At 41.7% G+C, this 27,840-nt stretch overlaps 1 protein-coding gene across 1 annotated transcript; it reads right to left on the bottom strand.

Annotated features, from left to right (window-relative positions):
- Window positions 1-701: 701 nt before the first annotated feature.
- Window positions 702-24,801, bottom strand: LOC120027658 (serine/threonine-protein kinase H1-like). The gene is made up of 5 exons (XM_038972652.1): window positions 24,518-24,801; window positions 24,163-24,262; window positions 23,592-23,958; window positions 23,158-23,363; window positions 702-1,154 (listed from the first exon to the last, which is right to left on the bottom strand). Exons 1-5 carry the CDS (start codon window positions 24,799-24,801, stop codon window positions 702-704), a joined length of 1,410 nt encoding a protein of 469 aa, XP_038828580.1.
- Between the last annotated feature and the right edge of the window lie 3,039 nt (window positions 24,802-27,840).

The following is a 27,840-nucleotide window of genomic DNA, read 5'->3' as shown; positions in this document are numbered from 1 at the left end:
TTTGTGATAATGCCAGATGAAATGGAGCAATTATTCTTCCCATCCTTTTTGCATTTTAATGCACTTTCAAACTTTGATTTTATTTTTTGTTTTCCTCTCCTCATAGCCTTTTCCTAGAACGTTTTGGATTTGAAATAAAGTTTTCAGGTACTCAATTTAAATATTGATGATGGTTTATTACACTGTTACAGAGCTGGGTGTTTAAAGAGGTAGCGTCCCACTGCCTGTCAAGCCTCATCCCGCAGAGTTTCACTCATACTTATTTACTTAACCCTTTACTCTCCTGAAAGAAAATAGGGCCTGTACTAGAGTTTCACTTATATGACACCATAAAAATTATCTGATGTTTTGCCTATTCTTTAAGGCAAAGTCTGATCATCTCTGCTGGGGTTGGAGATGGTACTGTCTTAGGAAAAGCCTCAGTCTGTGTAGCGTGTTTGTGAGCAACCAAGTGTTGAGGTAGCCTGAGAGGGATCAGAGTGTATAGCTGAGCATGGGTCTGTAACTAAGACAGAGTGGCGGCAACAGAACAGGCTAAAGCTTTCAGCCTGACCCGCAGACACCACTGGTCAAAAGTAGTGCACTAAATAGGGAATAGGGTGCCATTTGGGAGACACTCCGATGTCTGCAGCAGTAAGACAGGACTTAGCCTGAACAGCTGTTGTGCTGCTGATATTAGCCTGACTGTGACTGGGTTTTTGTCAGGGCGACCCTGGCTGGGTGGTGGTGGTGGAGCCCGCTGGCTGAACCTGCTCAGGGGGCTTGTTGGGCTGGGAGGTGGGTCTTAGAGACTGGGTCGTAGCCTGGTTCCCTGGCTGTCGTCTCTGGTTCTGGATGGTGGGTCTCTGGGTTTGCTTCTTCTCCAGCAGATCTTTCTCCCACTGATGTGTAAATCGACTGTGGCTGGCCCCGGAGCCTGTGCTACTGGGGCATCGGGAGGATGACGAGGAGGAGGGTACGGAGGCCCGAGACGCCCGCCGCCGGAGGTTCTGGGAGATGGAGCGATGCAGGTTGGTCATGGACGAGGAGCTTGCTGACATAGTGACCACCCAGGGGTGTTGGAGGGCCTGGATGGCGGTGAGGCGAGATGAAGGGTCCACCCCTAGGAGGCACTCGATGAAGTCCTTAGCCAGGTTGGAAACAGAGGGCCAGGGCTATGATGGGGAGAGGAGAGAGGTAATCATTCACACTATGTATACAGTAATATGACTTACAGTACAGACCTGTTATAACGATTAGAAATGAAAGGTCAACTTTCATAATAATTAGCTATCTGTCCTACTGCCCTTATTATTGTAAGTAGGACTTACCTCAACTAATTTACTTTAGACTCCACTGCTCACATAAATTGATGTAGTTCTGTCCTTGAGCTGTTTATGTCTATTACTGCTCTGTATTATGTCATGTTTTGTGTGGACCCCAGGAAGAGTAGCTGCTGCTTTCGCAACAGCTAATGGGGATCCTAATAAAATACTAATACCAGATGGTCTATTATACTACATTTCTAAAATAGCAGAGTACATTCTCACTATTCCCTAGATACCCTTAAAGTGTAACAGTCCCTTGATTCGGTGAATCTAGTGTCTAAATACTTAATTGGAAGACAACAGGATGATCTCAAAGTCCTGTTCAATCAAAATTGACACCAACTTCCAGGTATACATCCCAAACTGCACCTTATTCCCTTTACAGTGCACTACATATGGGACACACAGACCAAGATTTGATTACATAGGCCTCTACGAGTGTGTTCCCTGACCTCTGCTGCCCAACAGTTTAGAACAGCTAAATGTCACTGGCTAAATGGACCGGTCTTGGCTGAATTACTTTGAAACCTGAATATGACAGAACTGGATTTAGGTCTATGTGGGAATGGGTTCTAGGACAATTATTATATTTACACTAGCTTCACAAAACAACCCTGCTTCACATCACATCTATGGGGTCTTTCAGTTCATTGTTAATTCAAATATCAAATTATTCCCCTTTGTAATGAATAAAATTACACTCATGAATAGACCGTCATCAACATGCAGTGTCTTTTCAATAAAGAATATATAATCCGTTTAATAAATCAGAATCCTTTTGGCATTCTGTCATAGAGACAATGATCCTCATAATCAAGTTGTTCTTAAAAGTAACCCAAATTGTGCTAAAAAAGCCTGAAGTGCACTGTGACTTAGTGACCTTTGTGTCACCTCTCCACATTCACAGATGCAGCTGGCAATAATGCAATTGTTTTGGTATTAGAAAGTATAGCATGCTTAGCATCGGCTTGACAACAGTGACAGGTGAAATCCATATTAATAATACATATAGTACCAGGCAAAAGTTTGGACACACCTACTCATTTAAGGGTTTTTCTTTATTTTTACTATTTTCTACATTATAGAATAATAGTGAAGACATCAAAACAATGAAATAACACATATGTAATCATGTAGTAAGCAAAAAAGTGTTAAACAAATCAAAATATATTTTACATTTGAGATTCTTCAAAGTAGCTACCCTTTGCCTTGATGACAGCTTTGCACACTCTTGGCATTCTCTCAACCAGCTTCATGAGGTAGTCACCTGGAATGCATTTCAATTAACAGGTGTGCCTTGTTAAAAGTTAATTTGTGGAATTTCTTTCCTTAATGCGTTTGAGCCAATCAGTTGTGTTGTGACAAGGTAGGGTCCATATTATGACAAGAACAGCTCAAATAAGCAAAGAGAAACGACAGTCCATCATTACTTTAAGACATGAAGGTCAGTCAATACGGAACATTTCAAGAACTTTGAGCGTTTCTTCAAGTGCAATCGCAAAAACCATCAAGCGCTATGATGAAACGCGATCATGAGGACCGCCACAGGAAAGGAAGACCCAGACTTACCTCTACTGCAGAGGATAAGTTCATTAGAGTTACCAGCCTCAGAAATTGCAGCACAAATAAATGCTTCACAGAGTTCAAGTAACAGACACATCTCAACATCAACTGTTCAGAAGAGACTGCGTGAATCAGGCCTTCATGGTCGAATTGCTGCAAAGGAGCCACTACTAAAGGACACCAATAAGAAGAAGAGACTTGCTTGGCCCAAGAAAAACGAGCAATGGACATTAGACCGGTGGAAATCTGTCCTTTGGTCTGATGAGTCCATATTTGAGATTTTTGGTTCCAACCGCCGTGTCTTTGTGAGACGCAGAGTAGGTGAACAGATGATCTCTGCATGTGTGGTTCCCACCGTGAAGCACGGAGGAGGAGCTGTGATGGTGTAGGGGTGCTTTGCTGGTGACACTGTATGTGATTTTTTTAGAACTCAAGGGACACTTAAAAACTTCTTAGGGATAGGCGACCCATCAACGGGACAGTTGTAAATCATGCAGCGCCTTGTGTCACGATCGTAAATTTTTGAGAAACAACAAATGTCCGGTACATATATCTTATATCGGCTGAAAGCTGAAATTATTGTTAATATAACTGCACTGTCCAATTTACAGTAGCTATTACTGTGAAAAAAATGCCATGCTATTGTTTGAGAGCTCCTAACAACAAAACACTTTTTTCACCACAATAGGTTTGATAAATTCACCTCTGAAGGTGAAATGTGTACTTAAATCATAGCAAGATTTCAGAATGTATCATCCAAAGGGTCCCAGAGATAACATGAAGTGTAGTTTTGTTAGATAAAATCCTTTTTCATTTCAGAAAAAAGTCCATATAGCATGCACAATCGATTTTGTATTTCCACTGCAAAGAAAGGAATCTGTGAAAATCGAACCCTAAACGTTGTTTCAACCAGTCAAATCACATTTGTATTTATTCCTCAGCGATCCTAGAACGTAACCAGACTTCACTATATCATTAGGGGTGTAGTATATCCTATAGGACACCAAATTTGGTCAGAGACCGACGCCTTCATGGCACGCCGATAACGCGGGCAGTCTTCACTTGATCGACTGTAACTTTGTCAAATAAGCACCAATCGGGGTCAAACAAAGCTAGCTAGATAGCCAATGAGCTGGGATTTACGGGAGTATCCGGAAACCACGTATTTGTCGCAAAATGTAGCTGTGCGACAGCAAGCCTTTTCCTTTTGGACAATAATGATTAGAATATGGAGAGTTATGAAGTTATTAAAACTGGGTGTTTTGCAAATGTTGAACTTATAATATGGCTACTAATACTGGAAAAGCTAAATAAAAGACCATGTATTCGATTTGACGATATTCTTGCAGAAAAATGTAATGGGGCGGCAGGTAGCCTAGTGGATAGAGCGTTGGGCAAGTAACCGAAAGGTTGCTAGATCAAATCCCTGAGCTGACAAGGTAAAAAATGTGTCATTCTGCCCCTGAACAAGGCAGTTAACACACTGTTCCTAGGCCATCATTGTAAATAAGAATTTGTTCTTAACTGACTTGGCTGGTTAAATAAATAAAAAATGTCTTCTTCACGATTCGCCCAAATGTACCTGGGTGACTTTACACTAAATGTCATGTAGTTTGCTCATACTTCAAGTTATCTGTTTGCACACACACTGCTGCCATCTTGTGTACACCATCAGAATTACAACCAGAGTGATGGCTAGATGTGGGACCTTTCTGTTGCATTTCAAAGATGGTGGTAGATTTTTTTTTTTAAATGGTTGTTTTTTTCTTTGTATTTTCTTCTACCAGATCTATTGTGATATATTCTCCTACATTTCCACAAACTTCAAAGTGTTTCCTTTCAAATGGTACCTAGAATATGCATATCCTTGCTTCAGGGCCTGAGCTACAGGCAGTTAGATTTGAGTATGTCATTTTTGGCGAAAATTGAAAAAAAGGGAGCTATCCCTAATTAACCAGCATGGCACCACAGCATTCTGCAGCGATACGCCATCCCATCTGGTTTGCGCTTAGTGGGACAATCATTTGTTTTTCAACAGGACAATAATCCAACACACCTCCAGGCTGTGTAAGAGCTATTTGACCAAGAAGGAGAGTGATGGAGTGCTGCATCAGATGACCTGGCCTCCACAATCACCCGACCTCAACCGAATTGAGATAGTTTGGGATGAGTTGGACCCCAGAGTAAAGGAAAAGCAGCCAACAAGTGCTCAGCATATGTGGGAACTTCTTTAAGGCTGTTGGAAAAGCATTCTAGGTGAAGTTGGTTGATATAATGCCAAGAGTGTGCAAAGCTGTCATCAAGGCAAAGGGTGGCTACTTTGAAGAATCTCAAATATAAAATATATTTTGATCTGTTAAACACTTTTTTGGTTACTACATGATTTCATATGTGTTATTTCATAGTTTTGATGTCTTCACTATTATTCTACAATGTAGAAAATAGTAAAAATAAAGAAAAACCCTTGAATGAGTAGGTGTGTCCAAACTTTTGAGTGGTACTGTATATTGATTATAATACTTTAATACCTTAATAGCTCAAGAACAAAATTTACAAAATCTACCTGTCGCCTAAACAACCAAGACTCAAACTCATCAATGTCATTCAACAGAGAAAATAATGTCATAAACCCAAAAATAATGACTAATTTCCTTCCCACTAAGCTCTCTCTATAAATACTTTTGAGGCTTTGATTATTTGTAATAGTGTAATCATTTGTTACCTCAGGCTAAGTGCCATTTACTTGTATTATTACTGTCAATGCACAATGCAATGCATGATAAGCTTTTCTCACTTTACTGCTAAGTAGAGCATGGTACCTTTAATCAAAATATATCAAACATCTCACTTTAAAATGTTCTTCTGTACAATAAGGGCTACAACAACAACCCAAGGAAAACAGTGGATGAATGAATGTTTCTCTCTTATTCTCAATTCAACCTTGCAAAAGCAGATGAACCTCGCTCTTCGGGGAAGGTCTCGCTCCTCTCCATTTTAATCCAGAAATGCATTTCTCCTTTTGTGTCTCTCACCCAGTAATGACAATTAATCAACCATGAAATTGACAATTGCAAAACTGTTGCCAGGGAGGTGAATTTAAAGAGAAGCAGGTCTCACTCATAGACACAGTGTACTACACTAGAGAGAGCTGAGAGAGATGAAGAGAAAGAGGGAGAAGTCAACTGTCTGTCTGTAACTGAGCAGAAAGTACTGCACACAAAGCACCATAAACATGCTCCTCACAGACTCCCTTCACTGTGTTATTTCACACCTGAGAGAAGCAGTATTTGATTGAGCTCCACAACCACATACCAGTGTTTGTCTGTCCTTCAGAATCATAATGTTCTGACTGATGACTGCTTACAGTGCCTTCAGAAAGTATTCATACCCCTTGACTTATTACACATTTTGTTGTGTTACAGCCTGAATTTAAAATTGATTAAATAGATTTTTCTCTCTCACTCATCTACACACAATAACCCATAATGACAAAGTGAAAACAGGTTTTTATACATTTTTGCACATTTATTGAAAATGAAACACAGAAATATCTAATTTACATAAGTATGCACACCCCTGAGTCAATACTTAGTAGAAGCACATTTGGCAGCGATTACAGCTGTGAGTGTTTCTGGTTATGTCTCTAAGAGCTTTCCACACCTGGATAGTGCAACATTTTCCCATTTATTATTTTAAAAATACTTCAAGCTCTGTCATATTGGTTGTTGATAATTGCTAGAAAACCATTTTCAGGTAGATTTAAGTCAAAACTGTAACTCGGCCACTCAGGAACATTCACTGTCTTCTTTGTATGCAACTCCAGTGTAGATTTGGCCTTGTGTTTTAAGTTATTGTCCTGCTGAAATGTGAATTAATCTCGCAGTGTCTGGTGGAAAGCAGACTGAACCAGGTTTTCCTCTAAGATTTTGCCTGTGCTTAACTCCATTCTGTTTATTTTTTATACTGAAAAACTCCCCAGTCCTTAGCGACTACAAGCATAAAGTATTCACCCCCCCTTGGCATTTTTCCTATTTTGTTGCCTTACAACCTGGAATTAAAATAGATTTTTTGGGGGTTTGTATCATTTGATTTACACAACATGCCTACCACTTTCAAGATGCTAAATATTTTTTCTTGTGAAACAAAAAATAAATAAGACAAAAAAACAGAAAACTTGAGCGTGCATAACTATTCACCCCCCCAAAGTCAATACATTGTAGAGCCACCTTTTGCAGCAATTAGAACTGACAGTCTCTTGGGGTATGTCTCTATAAGCTTGACACATCTAGCCACTGGGATGTTTGCCCATTCTTCAAGGCAAAACTGCTCCAGTTCCTTCAAGTTGGATGGGTCCGCTGGTGTACAGCAATCTTTAAGTCATACCCCATATTCTCAATTGGACTGAGGTCTGGGCTTTGACTAGGCCATTCCAAGACATGTACATGTTTCCCCTTAAACCCCTCAAGTGTTGCTCTAGCAGTATGCTTAGGGTCATTGTCCTGCTGGAAGGTGAACATCCGTCCCAGTCTCAAATATCTGGCAGACAAACAGGTTTCCCTGAAGAATTTCCCTGTATTTAGCGCCATCCATTATTCCTTCAATTCTGTTTCCCAGTCCCTGCCGACAAAAAACATGCCCACAGCATGATGCTGCCACCACCATGCTTCACTGTGGGGATGGTGTTCTCAGGGTGATGAAAGGTTTTGGATTTGTGCCAGACATAGCGTTTTCCTTGATGGCCAAAAAGCTAAATTTTAGTCTCATCTGACCAGATTACCTTCATCCATATGTTTGGGGAGTCTTCCACATGCCTTTTGGCGAACACCAAACGTGTTTGCTTATTTTTTTCTTTAAGCAATGGCTTTTTTTCTGGCCACTCTTCCATAAAGCCCAGCTCTGTGGAGTGTACGGCTTAAAGTGGACAGATACTCCAATCTCCGCTGTGGAGCTTTGCAGCTCCTTCAGGGTTATCTTTGGTCTCTTTGTTGCCTCTCTGATTAATGCCCTCCTTGCCTGGTCCGTGAGTTTTGGTGGGCGGCCCTCTCTGGGCAGGTTTGTTGTGGTGCCATATTCTTTCCATTTTTTAATAAGGGATTTAATGGTGCTCCGTGGGATGTTCAAAGTTTTGGGTATTTTTTTATAACCCAACCCTGATCTGTACTTCTCCACAACTTCGTACCTGACCTGTTTGGAGAGCCTCCTTGGTCTTCATGGTGCCGCTTTCTTGGTGGTGCCCCTTGCTTAGTGTTGTTGCAGACTCTGGGGCCTTTCAGAACAGGTGTATATATACTGAGATCATGTGACAGATCATGTGACACTTAGATTGCACACATTTAGACTTTATTTAACTAATTATGTGACTTCTGAAGGTAATTAGTTGCAGATGATTTTATTTAGGGGCTTCATAGCAAAGGGGGTGAATAAATATGCACGCACCACTTTTCCGTTTTTTTTAAATAAGTTATTTTTTTCATTTAATTTCACCAATTTTGACTATTTTGTGTATGTCCATTACATGAAATCCCCCAAAAATCTATTTAAATTACAGGTTGTTTGTCACGACTTCCGCCGAAGTCGGTCCCTCTCCTTGTTCGGGCGGCATTCGGCGGTCGACGTCACCGGCTTTCTAGCCACCGCCGATCTACTTTTCATTTTCCATTTGTTCTGTCTTTGTCTTATCACACCTGGCTTCACTCAACCAATTACTTGTTTATTATTTAACCCTCTGTTCCCCATGTTGTGTTTGTGAGTGATTGTTTATTGTAATTCGGTCCGTCTTTGTGGGCTTGGTATGTTACTTTGTATATTTGTCTTATACGTTGATTATTCATATCTGCTGTCCTGCGCCTGACTCTCTACACCAGCTACACACAGGATCCTTACATTGTTATGCAGCAAAATAGAAAAAACGCCAAGTGGGATGAATACTTTTGCAAGGCACTGTACCCGTACCGGAACGCCAAGTCTAGGACCAAAAGGCTCCTCAACAGCTTCTACCCTCAAGCCATAAGACTGTTGAACAATTCGCCACCAGGCAATTTACATTCACCCCCCCCCACTCCCTTTCATACACTGCTGCTACTCGCTGTTTGTTTGTTACCTATGCATAGTCACTTCGCCCCCACCTACATGTACAGATTACCTCAACTAGCCTGTACCCTCGTACACTGACTCGGTACCGATGTCCCCCGTAAATAGCCTCGTTATTGTTATTCTTATTGTTACTTTTTATTATTACTTTTTATTTTAGTCTACTTGGTAAATATTTTCTTCTTCTTGAACTGCACTGTTGGTTAAGGGCTTGTAAGTAAGCATTTTACGGTAAAGTCTACACTTGTTTTATTCGGCTCATATAAATAAAGTTTGGTTTGATTTGATAACATGATGCAGCCACCACTATGCTTGAAAATATGGAGAGTGGTACTAAGTAATGTGTTGTATTGGTTTTTCCCCAAACATAACACTTTGTATTCAGAACAAAGAGTTAATTGCCCTGCCACATTTTTTGCAGTATTACTTTAGTGCCGTGTTGCAAAAGGATGGATGTTTTGGAATATTTATATTCTGTACAAGCTTCCTTCTTTTCACTCTGTCAATTAGGTAAGTATTGTGGAGTAACTACAATGTTGTTGATCCATCACAGACAAGAAAAACTCTGTAAATGTTTTAAAGTCACCATTAGCCTCATGGTGAAATACCTGAGTGGTTTCCTTCCTCTCCGGCAACTGACGCCTGCATCTTTGTAGTGACTGGGTGCATTGATACACCATCCAAAGCGTATTTAATAATTTTGCCATTATTATTATTCAATATCTGCTTCTTCTTTTAGCCATCTATCAATAGTTTACCTTCTTTGCAAAGCATTGGAAAAACCTCCCTGGTCTTTGTTGTTTAATCTGTGTTTGAAATTCACTGCTCGACTGAGGGACCTTAGAGATAATTGTGTTTTTATTTTTTGTATTTATTTCACCTTTATTTAACCAGGTAGGCCAGTTGAGAATAAGTTCTCATTTACAACTGCGACCTGGCCAAGATAAAGCAAAGCAGTGCGACAAAAACAACGACATAGAGTTAGTTACACATTTTCTCATTATAAAACCAGCGATGGCGAGATTCAAAAATGGTGATATTAATTCTACAGCTATTTATGTATGTATTAAGCGTGCATGCATTTTTTTATTTTTTCACCTTTATTTAACCAGGTAGGCCAGTTGAGAACAAGTTCTTATTTACAACTGCGACCTGGCCAAGATAAAGCAAAGCAGTGCGACAAAAACAACAACACAGAGTTACACATGGAATAAACAAACGTACAGTCAATAACACAATAGAAGAATCTGTATACAGTGTGTGCAAATGAAGTAAGGAGGTAAGGCAATAAACAGGCCAATAGAGGCGAAGTAATTACAATGTAGCAATTTACACTGGAGTGATATATGCAGATGAGGATGTGCAAGTAGAAATATTGGTGTGCAAAAGAGCTGAAAAACAAAAACAAATATGGGGATGAGGTAGGTAGTTGGTTGGATGGGATATTTACAGATGGGCTGTGTACAGCTGCAGTGATCGGTAAGCTGCTTTGACAGCTGACTCTTAAAGTTAGTGAGGGAGATATAAGTCTCCAACTTCAGTGATTTTTGCAATTCGTTCCAGTCATTGGCTGCAGAGAACTGTAAGGAAAGGCGGCCAAAGGAGGTTTTGGCTTTGGGGATGACCAGCGAAATATACCTGCTGGAGCGCGTGCTACGGGTGGGTATTGCTATGGTGACCAGTGAGCTGAGATAAGGCGGAGCTATACCTAGCAAAGACTTATAGATGACCTGGAGCCAGTGGGTTTGGCAACGAATACGTAGCAAGGACCAGCCAACAAGAGCACACAGGTCGCAGTGGTGGGTAGTATATGGGCTTTGGTGACAAAACGGATGGCACTGTGATAGATTGCATCCAATTTGCTGAGTAGAGTGTTGGAGGAAAATTTGTAAATGACATCGCCGAAGTCAAGGATCGGTAGGATAGTCAGCTTTACAAGGGTAAGTTTGGCAGCATGAGTGAAGGAGGCTTTGTTGCAAAATAGGAAGCCGATTGTAGATTTAACTTTGGATTGGAGATGCTTAATGTGAGTCTGGAAGGAGAGTTTATAGTCTAACCAGACACCTAGGTATTTATAGTTCACATATTCTAAGTTAGATGTCCAGAGTAGTGATGCAAGTCGGGCTGGAGGGTGCGGGCAGCGATCGGTTGAAGAGCATGCATTTAGTTTTACTAGCATTTAAGAGCAGGTGGAGGCCACGGAAGGTGTGTTGTATGGCGTTGAAGCTCGTTTGGAGGTTAGCTAACACAGTGTCCAAAGAAGGGCCAGATGTATACAGAATGGTGTCGTCTGTGTAGAGGTGGATCAAATAATCACCTGCAGCAAGAGCGACATCATTGATATATACAGAGAAGAGAGTCGGCCTGAGAATTGAACCCTGTGGCACCCCCATAGAGACTGCCAGAGGTCCAGACAACAGACCCTCCGATTTGACACACTGAACTCTATCTGAGAAGTAGTTAGTGAACCAGGCGAGGCAGTCATTAGAGAAACCAAGGCTGTTGAGTCTGCCGATAAGAATATGGTGATTGACAGAGTCGAAAGCCTTGGCCAGGTCGTTGAAGACGGCTGCACAGTACTGTCTCCTATCGATGGCGGTTATAATATTGTTTAGGACCTTGAGTGTGGCTGAGGTGCATCCGTGACCAGCTCGGAAACCAGATTGCATAGCAGAGAAGGTACGGTGGGATTCGAAATGGTCGGTGATCTGTTTGTTCACTTGCCTTTCGAAGACTTTAGAAAGGCAGGGCAGGATTTTCCCTGACACGCAAAAGTACATTTTGAATGCTTAGCAGGCGGTCACTAAACACATGCTTTGTTTGTCAATGATGTCTTGAGTGTTGTTTGCTTAATATAAGGAATTTGAAATGATTTATACTTTTAACCTGTCTGGCCCCAGCGTTCCGCTAGCGGAACTCCTCCGACATTCCACTGAAAAGGCAGAGCGCGAAATTCAAAAAATATTTTTTTGAAATATTTAACTTTCACACATTAACAAGTCCAATACAGCAAATGAAAGATACACATCTTGTGAATCCAGTCAACATGTCCGATTTTTAAAATGTTTTACAGCGAAAACAGCACGTATATTTATGTTAGCTCACCACCAAATACAAAGAAGGACAGACATTTTTCACAGCACAGGTAGCATGCACAAAGCCAACCTAACTAACCAAGAACCAACCAAACTAACCAAGAAACAACTTCATCAGATGACAGTCTTATAACATGTTACACAATAAATCTATGTTTTGTTCGAAAAATGTGCATATTTGAGGTATAAATCAGTTTTACATTGCAGCTACCATCACAGCTACCGTCAAAAATAGCACCGAAGCAGCCAGAGTAATTATAGAGACCAACGTGGAATACCTAAATACTCATCATAAAACATTTCTGAAAAATGCATCGTGTACAGCAAATGAAAGACAAGCATCTTGTGAATCCAGCCAATATTTCAGATTTTTTAAGTGTTTTACAGCGAAAACACAATATAGCATTATATTAGCTTACTACAATAGCCTACCACACTTCCGCATTCATTCATCAAGGCACGTTAGCGATAGCAATAGGCACGTTAGCGTTAGCGAATAAACCAGCAAAAGATATTAATTTTCACTAACCTTCATAAACCTTCCTCAGATGACAGTCCTATAACATCAGGTTATACATACACTTATGTTTTGTTCGAAAATGTGCATATTTAGAGCTGAAATCAGTGGTTATCCATTATGCTAACGTAGCTTCTTTTTCACAGAATGTGCGGATATTTCTATTAGACTCTCACCTATTCTGACCAAATAGCTATTCATAAACATTACAAAAAAATACATGTTGTATAGGAAATGATAGATACACTAGTTCTTAATGCAATCGCAGTGTTAGAATTCTAAAAATATCTTCATTACGACATAAGGCTTATGTTATAGCAAGAGAGAGTGGCCAAAACCTGGGCGCAAAACTACTAGTACACAGTTCGACAGATATATGAAATAACATCATAAATGTGTCCTACTTTTGGAGATCTTCCATCAGAATGTTGGACAAGGGGTCCTTTGTCCAGAACAGTCGTTGTTTGGATTTAGAACATCGTTTTTCCCTCTTGAATTAGCAAGCACACTGGCCAAGTGGCTCGAAGCTCTCCTTTCTGAACAAAGGCACACAACGCAACACGCCTAACGTCCCGAATAAATTTCAAAAATCTAATAAAACTATATTGAAAAAACATACTTTACGATGATATGGTCACATGTATCAAATAAAATCAAAGCCGGAGATAGTAGTCGCCTATAACGACAGGTTTTCAAAAGGCAATCCCACTGTCCGCCTCGCGCCTTCCTGAAAACCAGAAATCGGTGACACGTCATTCCAAGAGGACGTATTCCATCTCAGACCAAGATAATCACTCCATTTCTTCTCTCACTGCATCTTGACATCCAGGGGAAGGTGTATGACGTGCATGTATACTAATAGGTCTCATGCCCATTTATAGGCAGGACCCAGAAGAGAGCATCGATTTCAGATTTTCCACTTCCTGGTCAGGAAGTTTGTGCCAAATGAGTTCTGTTTCACTCACAGATATAATTCAAACGGTTTTAGAAACTAGAGAGTGTTTTCTATCCAATAGTAATAATAATATGCATATTGTACGAGCAAGAATTGAGTACGAGGCCGTTTAAATTGGGCACGTTTTTCCCCCAAAGTGACAACAGCGCCCTCTGTCCTCATCAGGCTAAGTACATTTTAGCAGTAACATTTACTTTTGATACTTAAGCATAAAAAACAAATACTTTGTTTAGACTTTTACTAAGAGTAGGATTTTACTGGGTGACTTTCACTTTTACTTGAGTCATTTTCTATTAAGATATTGTCACATTCTGACCATAGTTCTTTTGTGTTTTCTTTGTTTTAGTGTTGGTCAGGACGTGAGCTGAGTGGGCATTCTGTTGTGTGTCTAGTTTTCCTGTTTCTGTGTTTGGCCTGATACGGTTCCCAATCAGAGGCAGGTGTTAGTCGTTTGTCTCTGATTGGGAGCCATATTTAGGTAGCCTGTTTTGTGTTGGGTTTTGTGGGTGGTTGTCTTCTGTCTTTGTGTCTATGCACCAGATAGGACTGTTTCGGTTTTTCACATTTGTTGTTTTGTAATTTTGTAGTGTTCACGTTTATCGTCTTTATTAAAACATGTTGAACACTAACCGCGCTGCGCTTTGGTCCTCTCCGTCGTCCACAGAAGAAAGCCGTTACAGATATCTTTACTTTTACTCAAGTACGACAATTTTTCACAACTGTTTGATACCAATCCATTCAACCCATTTTTATTTATTGAACCTTTATTTAACTAGGCAAGTCAGTTAAGAACAAATTGTTATTTACAATGACGGCCTACCCCGGCCAAACCCTAACCCGACGACGCTGGGCCAATTGTGCACCGCCCTATGGGACTCCCAATCACGGCTGTCCTTATGAACCGTCCTCCCCCCAGCAGCCTCCACTATAATAATATGAAGGATCTTCATACTTTCCCCAAGTATTCTTCTATATCAATACACTGGAGAAGAGAGAAGAGTTGTGGCAACTCTGTCTGTGGTAGTGCACCAACGACCTGAAATACAAGTATATTTTCTTGTTTTATTTTGTACATTTTTCACATAAAAAAACAGTGGCTTTATTAGGTTTGGTGGAAAGGGACAAGAGCCTGAACCATATATCATTGCTGAGGAGAAAGTCAGATTAGGAGAGAAAGGGAAAGGTATTGGGCAGAGGAAGAAGGAGAATAACACTATGTCCCAAATGGCACCCTATTCATTGCCTACATAGTTCACTACTTATAGGGCCCTGGTCAGAAGTAGTGCACTATATAGTGAATAGAGTGCCATTTGGGGACGTAACCTTAGAAGAGAAACCACTACAGGGCCTGGTTTATTGAGCAACATGCCGTTAGCTGTTAGAGAGACAGGAAGATGTGAGGCGTCAGTGACTCGCTTCGCTCCGGCTCTGTTAGCGCCAGGATCCATCCTCACCTGACAAACATATAATTACAACAAATAAAGAAAACGCTAGAGGCTAGGATTACAGCTCTAATGTGATTGTGTGGATAATGCACTCTGAATAATGTAAAACTGCACGCAAGCCTCTCAGACAGTCACTGCTAAAGATTTATTAGCTGCTGTTATGGGAAGTGGAACTCCAGCAGGGATTTTCCATAGCAACAAAGACAACCTTATATAACATTAGTACATACAGTATATACCACTATAATAGCACAGCTATTAAGGCCAATGGAAGAATGTAGCCGGGTGTTTTAAATCAACCAAATAACTGGCCTGCATGTATATTGTAATACCAAACATAAATGACCATTCAAAGTCTAAATATCAAATCCAGGTGGTAAACAAATTTAAATGTCATGACTCAAGTGGAAAATAAAGAGGAGATGGTTTTTCTATATGGACTGCTGAGTTCATTCACAGTCCCCTCACTAGGTGGCAGACTGGGCTAACTATTAGAATCATGCATAGCTCTTGCTGCTAAATCTACCATGCAGATGCTTAGGTCAATATTGTGTGGCTTTTGTAATTTGTTCAAATGCAGAAAAATCACCATGCTAAGGCAAGTTCACAATGAACTCATGCTTGCAGTGAACAGGTTGAGCGATAAGGCTCAAATAGCCCAGAGGCAACTTCCTCCCCACCCCCTATCCCCCATCCCTCCTCCTTCACCTCTACAGTTCAGTAGTGTATACAGTACATGAGTTTCTACCACACAGCCTGAGGCCAGGGTTGTGACACCTGTGATGCTGTACTGCAGTGGGGGAAGGAGAAGTGGTGTGTGTGTGTGTGTGTGTGTGCGTGTGTGGCGTCATGCCCATAGGGGGCACATGCCCCTCAGATGTGTCCCGTTAAAACATTTTTTGTTACATTTTTTGTTGTTGTTTCTCTGTAATACTACTAGCCACCTAGCACTTTTATAAAGTTGGCTTTAGCTAGCCCAGATAGTTTCCCAATCTCCTAACCTCATAACTAGCTACCAATCAGCCATTTTAGGCTATCAATCAAGCTAGAGTAGCTAGCATGTCTAACTATGTTAGCTGGCATGCCTGCTGGCAAGGTTGGTAGACTTTAGAAAAGCAAGCAATTACTAAATGTACCAAACAACACTCACATTTCTTTCAATCCTTTACCTAGATTTAGCAGAGATGCAGAGAAGCATATTTAGTTTGGTTAAAAAACCACCAGTCAAAAGGATACAGACAGCTCCTATATAATATTAGCTCAAAAGTATTCACTGCAACTAAAGTCACTGCAACTAAATATAAAAGGTACCGGCACCCAAAATGAGTACCGGCACATACAGTTCATTAAGAAATTATTCAGACCCCTTGACTTTTTCCACATTTTGTTACGTTACAGCCTTATTCTATAATGGATTAAATAAAATAAAAATCTCATCAGTCTACACACAATACCCCATAACGACAAAGCGAAAACAGGTTTCTAGAATTTTTAGCAAATGCATTAAAAATAAAAAACAGAAACACCTTATTTACATAAGTATACAGACCCTTTGCTATGAGACTCAAAATGTAGCTCAGGTGCACCCTGTTGCCATTGATCATCCTTGAGATGTTTCTACTACTTGATTGGAGTCCACCTGTGGTAAATTAAATTCATTGGACATGATTTGGAAAGGCACACACCTGTCTATATAAGGACCCACAGTTGACAGTGCATGTCAGAGCAAAAACCAAGCCATGAGGTCAAAGGAATTGTCCGTAGAGCTCCAAGACAGGATTGTGTCGAGGCACATATCTGGGGAAGGGTACCAAAACATTTCTGCAGCATTGAAGGCCCCCAAGAACACAGTGGCCTCCATCATTCTTAAATGGAAGAAGTTTGGATGACACCAGGGCTATCATTCCTCCGCCATTTCCTTCTCCACTCTTTCGCTCTCCTCTCTGTCGCTCTCTATCTCTCTCTTTGTCTTTTTCTCTCGCTCTGTTTCTCTCCCATTCTCTTTCTTGCTCTGTCTCCATTTCTCTCTCTTTCACTGTCTCTCTCCCTCTCTATCTTCCTATCTCTCTCCCTCTCTCCATCTCTGGCTGGCTCCTCACAATTTACTGTACTGTAGGGCTCCTTAAACGCTTTTAGTGGAGTATGTAAGCCAAAGCTTTATGGCCTAACTGTATGCGCCAAATACTCGCCAATGGCCAAATGCTTTTTGGGAACTTGGCCAGAAAAAGTTAATGGCGATCCACTGTGGCAAAAAGGACAACGTCGAAGTTGAATTCAATGAGAGAAAAGGAGAGTTTAAAATAAAGAGAAAGGAGGGCCATAAAAGTAATGTTTGGGAATGATTTTGTGAAGTGGTAAAAGAGGATTATAGCAGTGTGATTATTGTGAGGTGCTATACACATTCGAGAGTTACAAGACGGGGACTTCAAATATGGCAAGTCAAGGGAACTGTAGCCTACTGTTTAGATGGGTAAATTGATAAAATCCTAACTGAAATCTGGACACTGCGTGTAGGTCTATAACCTCTCACATAACCAATATAATACAAACTCCTGCAGAATTAAGCATATTTTGCAGTAAAATGATACACCAAATGTACATTTTGACTCGGGAACAGGAGTGGAGAAATATGATTTCTTTCTTTCAGCATCTTGAGAGAATGAATGTGTGGTTAGGGACTGTCTGTAAATGCGCTATCTCTATCAGATTCATAAAAGCTGATAGTATTTGAACCATTTAAAATATTTGTATTTATTTTTTATTTAACCTTTATTTAACTAGGCAAGTTAGTTAAGAACACATTCTTATTTACAATGAAGGCCTATCCAGGGCAAACCCTCCCCTAATCTGGACGATGCTTGGCCAATTGTGCGCCGCCCTATGGGACTCCCGATCACGGCCGGTTGTGATAGAGCCCGTGATCGAACCCGGGTCTGTAGTGACGACTTAGACCGCTGCGCCACTCAGGATCCCATAATATGCATCCAAGCAGAACTGAAATCTTATCAGAAACATGTTGGCTTTTTCTCACTGCTTTTAATTTCCTTAAAACCGGCCAAACTGATATCATTTGAACATTTTGCACGAAAGATCTTTCCCATTTTTTTTAGTTATTGCATTTTCTCCCCGGTCCCTAAATGTCTGTTGAGCGAGAGAAGCAGAGATGAAAGAGAACTTTACTGATGTCAACTATATTGAACAAAAATATAAATGCAATATGCAACAATTTCAAAGATTCTACTTAGTTACAGTTCATATAAGGAAATCAGTCAATTTAAATAAATTCATTAGGCCCATTCATCTATGGATTTCACATGACTGGGAATACAGATATGCATCTGTTGGTCACAGATACCTTAAAAAAAAGTAGGGGCGTGGATCAGAAAACCAGTGAGTCACTGGTGTGACCACCATTTGCCTCATGCAGCGCGACACATCTCTTTTGCATAGAGTTGATCAGGCTGTTGATTGTGGCCTGTGGAATATTGTCCCACTTCTCTTTAATGGCTGTACGAAGTTGCTGGATATTGGCGGGAACTGGAAAACACTGTCGTACATGTCGATATAGAGCACACCAAACATGCTCAATTGGTGACATGTCTGGCAAGTATGCAATTGTTTACAGATCCTTGCGACATGGGGCCATTAACATGCTGAAACATGAGGTGATGGCGGCGGATGAATGGCATGACAGTGGGCCTCAAGATTTCATCATGGTATCTCTGTGTATCCAAATTGCCATAGATAAAATAAAATTGTGTTTGTTGTCCGTAGCTTATGCCTGCCCATACCATAACCCCACCACCACCATGGGGCACTCTGTTCACATCAGCAAACCGCTCGCCCACACGAGCCCATACACATGACATGGTCTGTGGTTGTGAGGCTGGTTGAACGTACTGCCAAATTCTCTAAAACGACGTTGGAGGTGGCTTATGGTAGAGAAATTAACACAAAATTATCTGGAAACAGCTCTGGCGGACATTCCTGAAGTCCGCATGCCAATTGCACGCTCCTGCAAAAGTGAAACATCTGTGGCATTGTGTTGTGTGACAAAACTGCACATTTTAGTGGCCTTTTGTACAGTGTATGTACAGTGGCTTGCGAAAGTATTCACCCCCCTTGGCATTTTTCCTATTTTGTTGCCTTACAACCTGGAATTAAAATAGATTTTTTTAGGTTTGTATCATTTGATTTACACAACATGCCTACCACTTTGAAGATGTTAAATATTTTTTTTGTGAAACAAGCAAGAAATAAGACAAAAAAACTGAAAACTTGAGCGTGCATAACTATTCACCCCCCCCCAAAGTCAATACATTGTAGAACCACCTTTTGCAGCAATTACAGCTGCAAGTCTCTTGGGGTATGTCTCTATAAGCTTGACACATCTAGCCACTGGGATGTTTGCCCATTCTTCAAGGCAAAACTGCTCCAGTTCCTTCAAGTTGGATGGGTCCGCTGGTGTACAGCAATCTTTAAGTCATACCCCATATTCTCAATTGGACTGAGGTCTGGGCTTTGACTAGGCCATTCCAAGACATGTATATGTTTCCCCTTAAACCCCTCAAGTGTTGCTTTAGCAGTATGCTTAGGGTCATTGTCCTGCTGGAAGGTGAACATCCATCCGAGTCTCAAATCTCTGGAAGACTGAAATAGGTTTCCCTCAAGATTTTCCTGTATTTAGCTCCATCCATCATTCCTTCAATTCCTACCAGTTTTCCAGTCCCTGCCGATGAAAAACATCTCCACAGCATGATGCTGCCACCACCATGCTTCACTGTGGGGATGGTGTTCTCGGGGTGATGAAAGGTGTTGGGTTTGTGACAGACATAGTATTTTTCTTGATGGCCAAAAAGCTACATTTTAGTCTCATCTGACCAGAGTACCTTCTTCCATATGTTTGGGGAGTCTCCCACATGCTTTTTGGCAAACACCAAACATATTTGCTTATTTTTCTCTTTAAGCAATGGCTTTTTCTGGCCACTCTTCCGTAAAGCCCAGCTCTGCGGAGTGTACGGCTTAAAGTGGTCCTATGGACAGATACTCCAATCTCTGCTGTGAAGCTTTGCAGCTCCTTCAGGGTTATCTTTGGTCTCTTTGTTGCCTCTCTGATTAATGCCCTCCTTGTCTGGTCAGTGAGGTTTGGTGGGCGGCCCTCTCTTGGCAGGTTTGTTGTGGTGCCATATTCTTTCCATTTTTTAATAATGGATTTAATGGTGCTCCGTGGGATGTTCAAAGTTTCAGATATTTTTTTATAACCCAACCCTGATCCGTACTTCTCCACAACTTTGTCCCTGACCTGTTTGGAGAGCTCCTTGATCTTCATGGTGCCGCTCGCTTGGTGGTGCCCCTTGCTTAGTGGTGTTGCAGACTCTGGGGCTTTTCAGAACAGGTGTATATATACTGAGATCATGTGACAGATCATGTGACACTTAAATAAAGTCCACCTGTGTGCAATCTAACTAATTATGTGACTTCTGAAGGTAATTGGTTGCACCAGATCTTATTTAGGGGTTTGATAGCAAAGGGGATGAATACATATGCAAGGCACTGTAAGTGTGTGTGGGTGGTATGAGAGACAGACAGTCTGGTTGCACACACCTGTGAACATGTGATGTATAAGGATGGGCTTCTACAGCTGTTTAATGCAACAGATACAATATATAATTTCCCTAATTTCATAAATATGTTAAATAAAATTAATGAGGCTTGGATTATGATATGGGGGGAAGGTTAATGTTAGGACATATACAAACACACTACCATTATACACTTCCACACTCAATCCCCAGGTGACAGCAGCAACCGGGTATAGATGCTGAGCCAAGCTTTTATTTGCATACAGGTGCTGCCAATTAAGGTGATTCGTCAGTCAATGTCCCAGCTGGCAGAGTCGTGAGGGCTGCTAGTTTTGCTTGATGGCCATGAGGCCTTTTGTTTGTTTTTGTCTTTAGTTTGGGTGTGCCTTTTTCTATTTGATCAAATTTCTGTGTTTTTTTCACCATCTGAACAAATAATAATCTGCTTGGACTGGCTGACCAAGAGGTCAAGGAACTGTCCTTGAACCTAAAGTAAGGTAGCAGTATCCTGCGTACATACAGGTAACTGCCAAAGGCACTGTAGATGTAGCTTAATAAGGCATTTTTCGTTTAATTTGTATTTAATTCTAATTAAGTCACAGCCGAAATGTGTAATTTATAGACTATAATGATTTAATAAAACGAAATGTTGTTTAAATGCTGAGTGGTTAATGTCCCTGCCAGCCTTGACATAATTTAAATAATATAGCCTGAATAATTCATTTTCATCCTTCTTAGGCTACCTGTCTGGCTCCTGACCTATTTAGAGTGTTTATATGTTGTTTAATACGACACATAGCCTATTTAAAATGATGAGCGCTTCTTAAAGTTTTCTGTTGTTTATTAACATACTTTTCATTCAAATCATATGGTTTGGTTTCAATGCTTCATACCCAAATGGTAGGTCCAGGTAGTCACAAAAATCGATGGCTGTTGGATAAATTGTGATTTTAATGAATGGAATGAATTTGGAGAGGCAGTTTTTTTCCTTTTGAGCAAGGAGCGTTTTTTAGCGGAATGGTTGGAAAGGACGTGGAGCGCAGGAGCAGTGCGCATGCACCACTCCATGAGAGATGAGCGGGATTTCCGACCGCTCAACTCCGCTCACATACTCTGTGCCCTGTGGATGGGGGCACTGTCATCCTATGGGGGCATAGCCATGGTAGCCAAAATAATGGCCTGCCCAGCATTGTTATACATGACCCTAAGCATGATGGGATGTTAATTGCTTAATTAACTCAGGAACCACACTTCTGTGGAAGCACCTGCTTTCAAAATACTTTCTTTCCCTCATTTAATCAAGTGTTCCCTTTACTTTGGCAGTTACGTGTACATTCAACGCCTAGTCGCACACGCTTACTTCTTACATTTATGCACACATCAAATCAGGTTACCGACCATGTAGCTAGGCCTAAGACCCCTAGACATAAATAGTGCGGCAAAATCAGTAGACTAGTTATTCATTTCGTAACCGTTGCAGACAAGGTTATTATACAGCTTAAACACAAATATATTTTCTCAGTTTTACATAAGAAATATTTCTATAAAGCCATAAATATGTGAAATATGTTTTTTGTAATCCCACCCAGGGTTTCAGCCATATCCATTATTCCTTTGGTGGTCTGTCTGGTCAGTGTAGCAGCAGTAAAGATTGGAATAATAGAGCAGACTGAAATGTCAAGCCGCTGCATACAACAGAACGGGGCCATGCTTTAAAGCTCACTGAATAATCCCAGACTGGGGTGTAATCAGCGTGAAAGAACGGACCCAAACCTCCCCACAAACACACCACCACAGAGACTGAGCGTGTGTGTGTGTGTGTGTGTGTGTGAGTGTGAGAGAGAGAGAGCGCTCTAACAGAACTGTTCAAATATCCAGTTCACTTACAGCACGGAGCAGAAAGGAGCAGAGAGGACATGAACGACAAGGCCCTATTTACCCTCTAAGCGTTTTCAAAGAGCTAAATCAAATGGAGACGCCACAACAAACATACGTATCCATTCAAGTGTGTTACCATGCGGATCTGCTGAAGGGGATCAATGGAGACAAACGTCACATGATGGTTCTGAGATGTTCAGTGAGACATTCAGTTCAGTGATTCAGACTATTAGAAATTATCTGGTGAAATAATGACGAGGATATGATGTGTGTAACTGTGTGTGTGTGTGTGTGTGTGTGTGTGTTTATGTTACCTTGTTGAGAGAAATTGTGTGAGAGTGTGTGACAGTGTGTGTGTGTGTCTTCTGCATGAGTGAAAGACAGTGTTTGAAAGTGTGTGATGCGTGGCAGGCAGTGGATGTAGAAGGACTTCACTCAGATCATTGGCCTGCTGCGCACGATGGGACTACATAGCAAAACAACTAAAAAGACAGATGGATCATTCAAAGTAAAAAAACATTTAAAGAAGGAAATCTAGGATTTGGATCTCACGGATGGTCAGTCCTTGCACCAATAACTCAGTCTATGAATTGAGAGTGGTTACATTGCTCCAGCCCCATCCCTCTGCTGTTCACCAAAAAAGCAGTGGGGTGACAGCTTTGTTGTTGTTTGAATCCCAGATTGCCCCTTTAAGAAACGCATGATGGAACTCAACAACAACTCACCTCTCCGTGGAAGCTGTACCTTCCCCTGAGGATGGCTCTGTAGAGTCTGGGCCGGCTGTCGTCCTCGAAGGGCATGGAGCCACTGAGTAGGATGTAGGCTATGACCCCCAGGGCCCACATGTCCACCTGGCAGGAGTAGGGCATCCTCAAGACCACCTCTGGGGCCATGTACTCTGGCGTCCCACAAGTGGTCGTCATGGACCAGTCTCTTCTACCGCCACCTCCTCCATCCCCTCTTCCATCTCTTCCACTGCCTTTTCCATCCCTTCTATCACAGCTGCCCTTACCATCCCTATTTGCTACCTTACCACCTGGAACTCCACCCAGACTTCCACCCCTTCCACTGCCTCTTCCAACTCCACTATATCCAACTCCACAGCCCCCAACTCCACTTCCACTGCCCATTCCATCTCCATCTCCACTTCCATCCTTACCCCCTCCAGGGTCCTTGTTCCCAAAGCTGGCCAGCCCAAAGTCAGTCACCAGGAGGCGTGAGTCGGCTCCAGGGTGGTAGTACAACAGATTCTCAGGTTTCAGGTCCCTGTGTGTGATGCCCAGAGAATGAAGATACCCCACCCCGGCTAAAGTCATCTGCAGGGCTCTGGTGGCATCACGCTCGGTGAAGTGGCCCTTAGCGATGACACGGTCGAACAGCTCCCCGCCCGTGGCCAGTTCCAGAACCATGTAGACCCTCTGGGGCGACTGGAACACCTCCACCAGCTGCACCACATTGAGGTGGCTGACCCTGCGTAGCACCCCCAGCTCCGAGTCACACACCTCTCGCCCTTCCCTGGCCTCCACCTGCAACAGGTGTTGAATTTCAGTTTATAAAATGACACACAATTCTGAATAGTTTGACAACTGATATTACTGCACTTTTAATTTGTTGGTATAAATGCCCTTACTAATGTTGCACACTTCCTTCTCCTTCTGTTTCTCTCCTCATGAACATTCGCTGTCCCCCTACCTCTTCCCTAGGTCTACTGGAAGAAATAAGTTACAGACCTCCATCATCTTGATGGCGAAGGGTTGGCGGGTGGCTCGGTGCTCGACGCGTACCACCCGGCTGAAGCTCCCCCTACCGATCAGGGCCTTGATATCATACCTGGACAGAGAGGGCAGGAGGGAGGAGAAGAGAAAAGGGTGAGTGGGAAGTAGAATAGTGTTCTGTTCTACTGTATTCAACTCTAGTGAGGTGAGGTCTTCTATGGGAGATAAATATGAAATATCATAGAATGTGGAGTCGTCATCATCACCAACAACATTAGCAAATTAATTAGTCTAAGTACCTACAATGTATTGGCACTGATTTATATTGCTACTACTGATCTTCAAACTTTGACGATTTGTATACAGTTACCTTGCTGTGACTCTGGGATCAAACTTCGCCTTGTACTTGGCCACTTTGTTGTGCCTCTGCCCATCCTGGCCCGTCGGCAGTAGAATGCGTGACGGCGCCTGTGTACCCGTAACTCCACTGCTCTGAACAACACTCCAAAAGTCTTTCTGCGTTCCTTTACACTTCTGTAGCTCATCGTCTAACTCTTTTCTTTTGTGACTGTAGCCCACTACCGACTTCACGAAGCTCACGTAACCGTTTTTAACCGAGCTTTCAGGCAGCACTTTAGTGCTTCCGCAGCCCATTACTAAAGCGCAACTAAAGAATGCATGAAGAGAAAAGTGACAGTTGCTGCTTGCGTAATTCGGTGCGCTAAGAAAAACGTACACAATCTTAACAGACTCGATCAGCAGCAACGTCAACTTTAACCTGTACTATAATACACATAAACGGCTAAATTGGTAAAAAGACGTCTAGAAGAGTGAGTGAGCAGGTGAAGGCAACGCTTAGAATGTGTGAATGGATGGATTCACTGAAAAGGATTTTCTCGCCATTCTGTCACGCAGGTGCATAAGGTGCGGATGCTCTTCCACATCAGTCAGTTGCCAAAGATAACACGTCAGTATGAGTTGTTTTGAAGCTTTTGACATTCTTTCACTGAGCTCGTCAAAGTATAATTATCTCCGTTTGTCGAAAGAACTAGGCTATCCGCTAGAACTAGGCTATTTCTATAGTATTGCCACCCACCCTGGCCCGTGATGCTGGTTGATGACAGAGTAACCTACCATAGGCCTATTATAGCTTTCATCTTCTATATTTGTCAGTGTGTGGTGTCTGTCTGCAGTAGCGGTGCGTGGGCAATATGACTAGGGAAGCAAAGACAGAAAAAAATTCCATATTACAACCTATGTGTAATTGCGTTATCTCTATAACCTGTTAGTTCATATGCCTTGTGACCCTGATATATACCTAAGGCTGAGACAATAAGAAGACACAGTGGCAGAATAAATTCAACCACACCTTTGTTTCATCACAAAACCAGAGAGCAACCTCTGTCCAATGAAGTCCACAAAGCATATTGCATGTAACAAACAGTTACATGACCTACCGTATGGTCTAGCAAGTTAATGTTTCTGACATTTTCAGACTGCTAAACAACTATTGATTTAGAACCACAGAGAGTAACTGCAATTTAGTCCAATCAACATAAGCTAAATATGATGTGGCTGTCTATGGTTCTGATTTGTGTGTGTGTGTGTGTGTGCGCGTTCATGCAAGTAGTAAAATCATGTTGATTCACCCTAGAAATGCCAATGCCATCCTCTTTCATGTTGACAAATTCTATATGAATGTCATACAGTACATGCTTTTATTTTTTGTTGTCCTAGGCTACCTGGCTCAAATGCTAGTCTAGCTCCCTTTCATGGGAAATGTTAGCTAGTTAACTTTCTACATCTAGCTACATATTGAACTTCCATCCTCTCATTCCAGGGGCACAATGCATTTTATGCATTTTATGGTTGGATCAGAATCGCCATTATAATCATTGGCCAGTAAGGAGAATTAAGTAAAACCACAACTCCAAATCCCTATCCCCATTCATGGCTAATTTAGGAAAGGGACAATTTTAGCTAGCTAGCTAGCCACCACAGGACAACAACACAACCAGATGCAGCAATTCAAGTTGTGTCTGTCAATTACAAATTTCTCTGTGATAGGAGTGAAGCCAAATCCAAACTGACTTCCCTTGACACTTTTTTTTGGTGCACCAGTACCATTCACAGTTGCGCTCACTCAGTTTAGCTCAACGCTGATTGGCTAGTATACTATTTTTATCAAGGGAGTCCAAATGCTCGCTGGCTTCCCTTCCATTCAATGCTACGGGCGGCAACAATGTCATACTCTTTATGACCAGACAGCTTCAGATAGATGGCCTACACATACAGAGACAGAGGGCGCTGTTTTGCTCACTCGGATGCTTTCTCTGGTGAGATTCAGTACATTCAGCCTCTTGCGAATTGAAGGAAAATGATGAAAACACAGAGAGATGAAAGATAAATGATTTAATATATATATTTTCAATTTTTTTGGTAAATATTGTGGGGAAGCCTGGCTTCCCTTGGCATCCATGAATACACGCCACTCTCTGTCTGTCTGGCACGTCCATAGCACATAGACCAGGGACCATCAACTAGATTCAGCTGCGGGATGATATTTTTCTTGAGCAGATGGTCTGGGGACCGGAACATAATTACAAAAAATGTATAGACTGCAAATAAACTGCAAGAAGCTCAGACAGATGACTAAAACAATATCACTTCAAACCTTGCTTACATTTGGAAACAATCACACATATCTCTCTATTATGCATGGTAATACATTGGAACAGATTTTCAACATTAAAATCACTTGGAGCTGATTTTCTGGCCTTTATGCAGTCTTATGTCAAACAATTCAAATGTTTTTGCTCAGAAAAATTGGGGGTCCAAATAAAATGGCCGCGGGCTGCCAGTTGGGGAACCCTTACATAGACAGATATGACTGCAACGTCATCACCATTTCTGTTTCCAAATTCAGACACCAGGTTGTGATGTCATTCCTTGTGTGAGCCTTCCTTCCTCCAACCTGCTGTTTCAGACCCATCCAGTCAGTCTATATTCTGAATATAATAACAACTGAGTCATAATTGAGTAGTAGTGATTGTTGAGTTGCAACAGATGCATTCCCCCATTCTAGTGTCACTAGTGTCAAGATTTATGACAGGTTCTTTAACTAGTATAGTATACCAGTTAAACTGCCTTCAGGTGCACAGCTGATGATCAACCCCATTTATGCTATTCTCTTTACTCTCTTTTTCAGATAAAAAGTTTCACAACTTGAAGACAGATATGGCAACACCTGCAAATCTGCTACGACTGCTGCTCTACATGGCATTGGAACCTTTGAGGAGGTGACAAAAATAGAGGTTTGTTCCAGTGTTTCTTTTGTGTCACACACACACACACACACACACAGACACAGAGTGTAGTCTCAAGCCAACAGAGGATATACATCAGATCAGCAGCGAGGCGGTAAATCGTCCTTCAGAAGGCCTCTTCAGGGAGTCAGCCGTTAAGTCTTATCGAACCACTATCTGATTACTAAAAGGCTGTGTCCCCTGTTACAGATGAACCACAACGTGTGTGTGGTGTTGTTAATGCAGTTGGCTGTGTGTGTGTTGGTAATGCTGTTCACTGCCTGCCGCATGCCTGCTTCCTGCCTGCCGCATGCCGTTGAGTCCTTGGGAGAGTAAAGTCATTATAGAGTAGATGGGATGGGAAACACACACACACACACATATACAC

Source organism: Salvelinus namaycush, chromosome 33 (assembly GCF_016432855.1).
Source record: "Salvelinus namaycush isolate Seneca chromosome 33, SaNama_1.0, whole genome shotgun sequence".
NCBI classification, from domain to species: Eukaryota; Metazoa; Chordata; class Actinopteri; order Salmoniformes; family Salmonidae; genus Salvelinus; species Salvelinus namaycush.
This window is presented reverse-complemented; position numbering and strand designations above follow the sequence as displayed.

What these genes read in the sequence shown, in the direction of transcription:
- LOC120027658 (XM_038972652.1), bottom strand. Translation starts at nt 24,801, where the DNA reads ATGGGCTGCGGAAGCACTAAAGTGCTGCCTGAAAGCTCGGTTAAAAAC. An exon ending in GATCCCAGAGTCACAGCAAG is followed by an intron (nt 24,263 to 24,517) that starts GTAACTGTATAC and finishes CTCTCTGTCCAG; the next exon opens with GTATGATATCAAGGCCCTGA. An exon ending in TCGCCATCAAGATGATGGAG is followed by an intron (nt 23,959 to 24,162) that starts GTCTGTAACTTA and finishes CACCTGTTGCAG; the next exon opens with GTGGAGGCCAGGGAAGGGCG.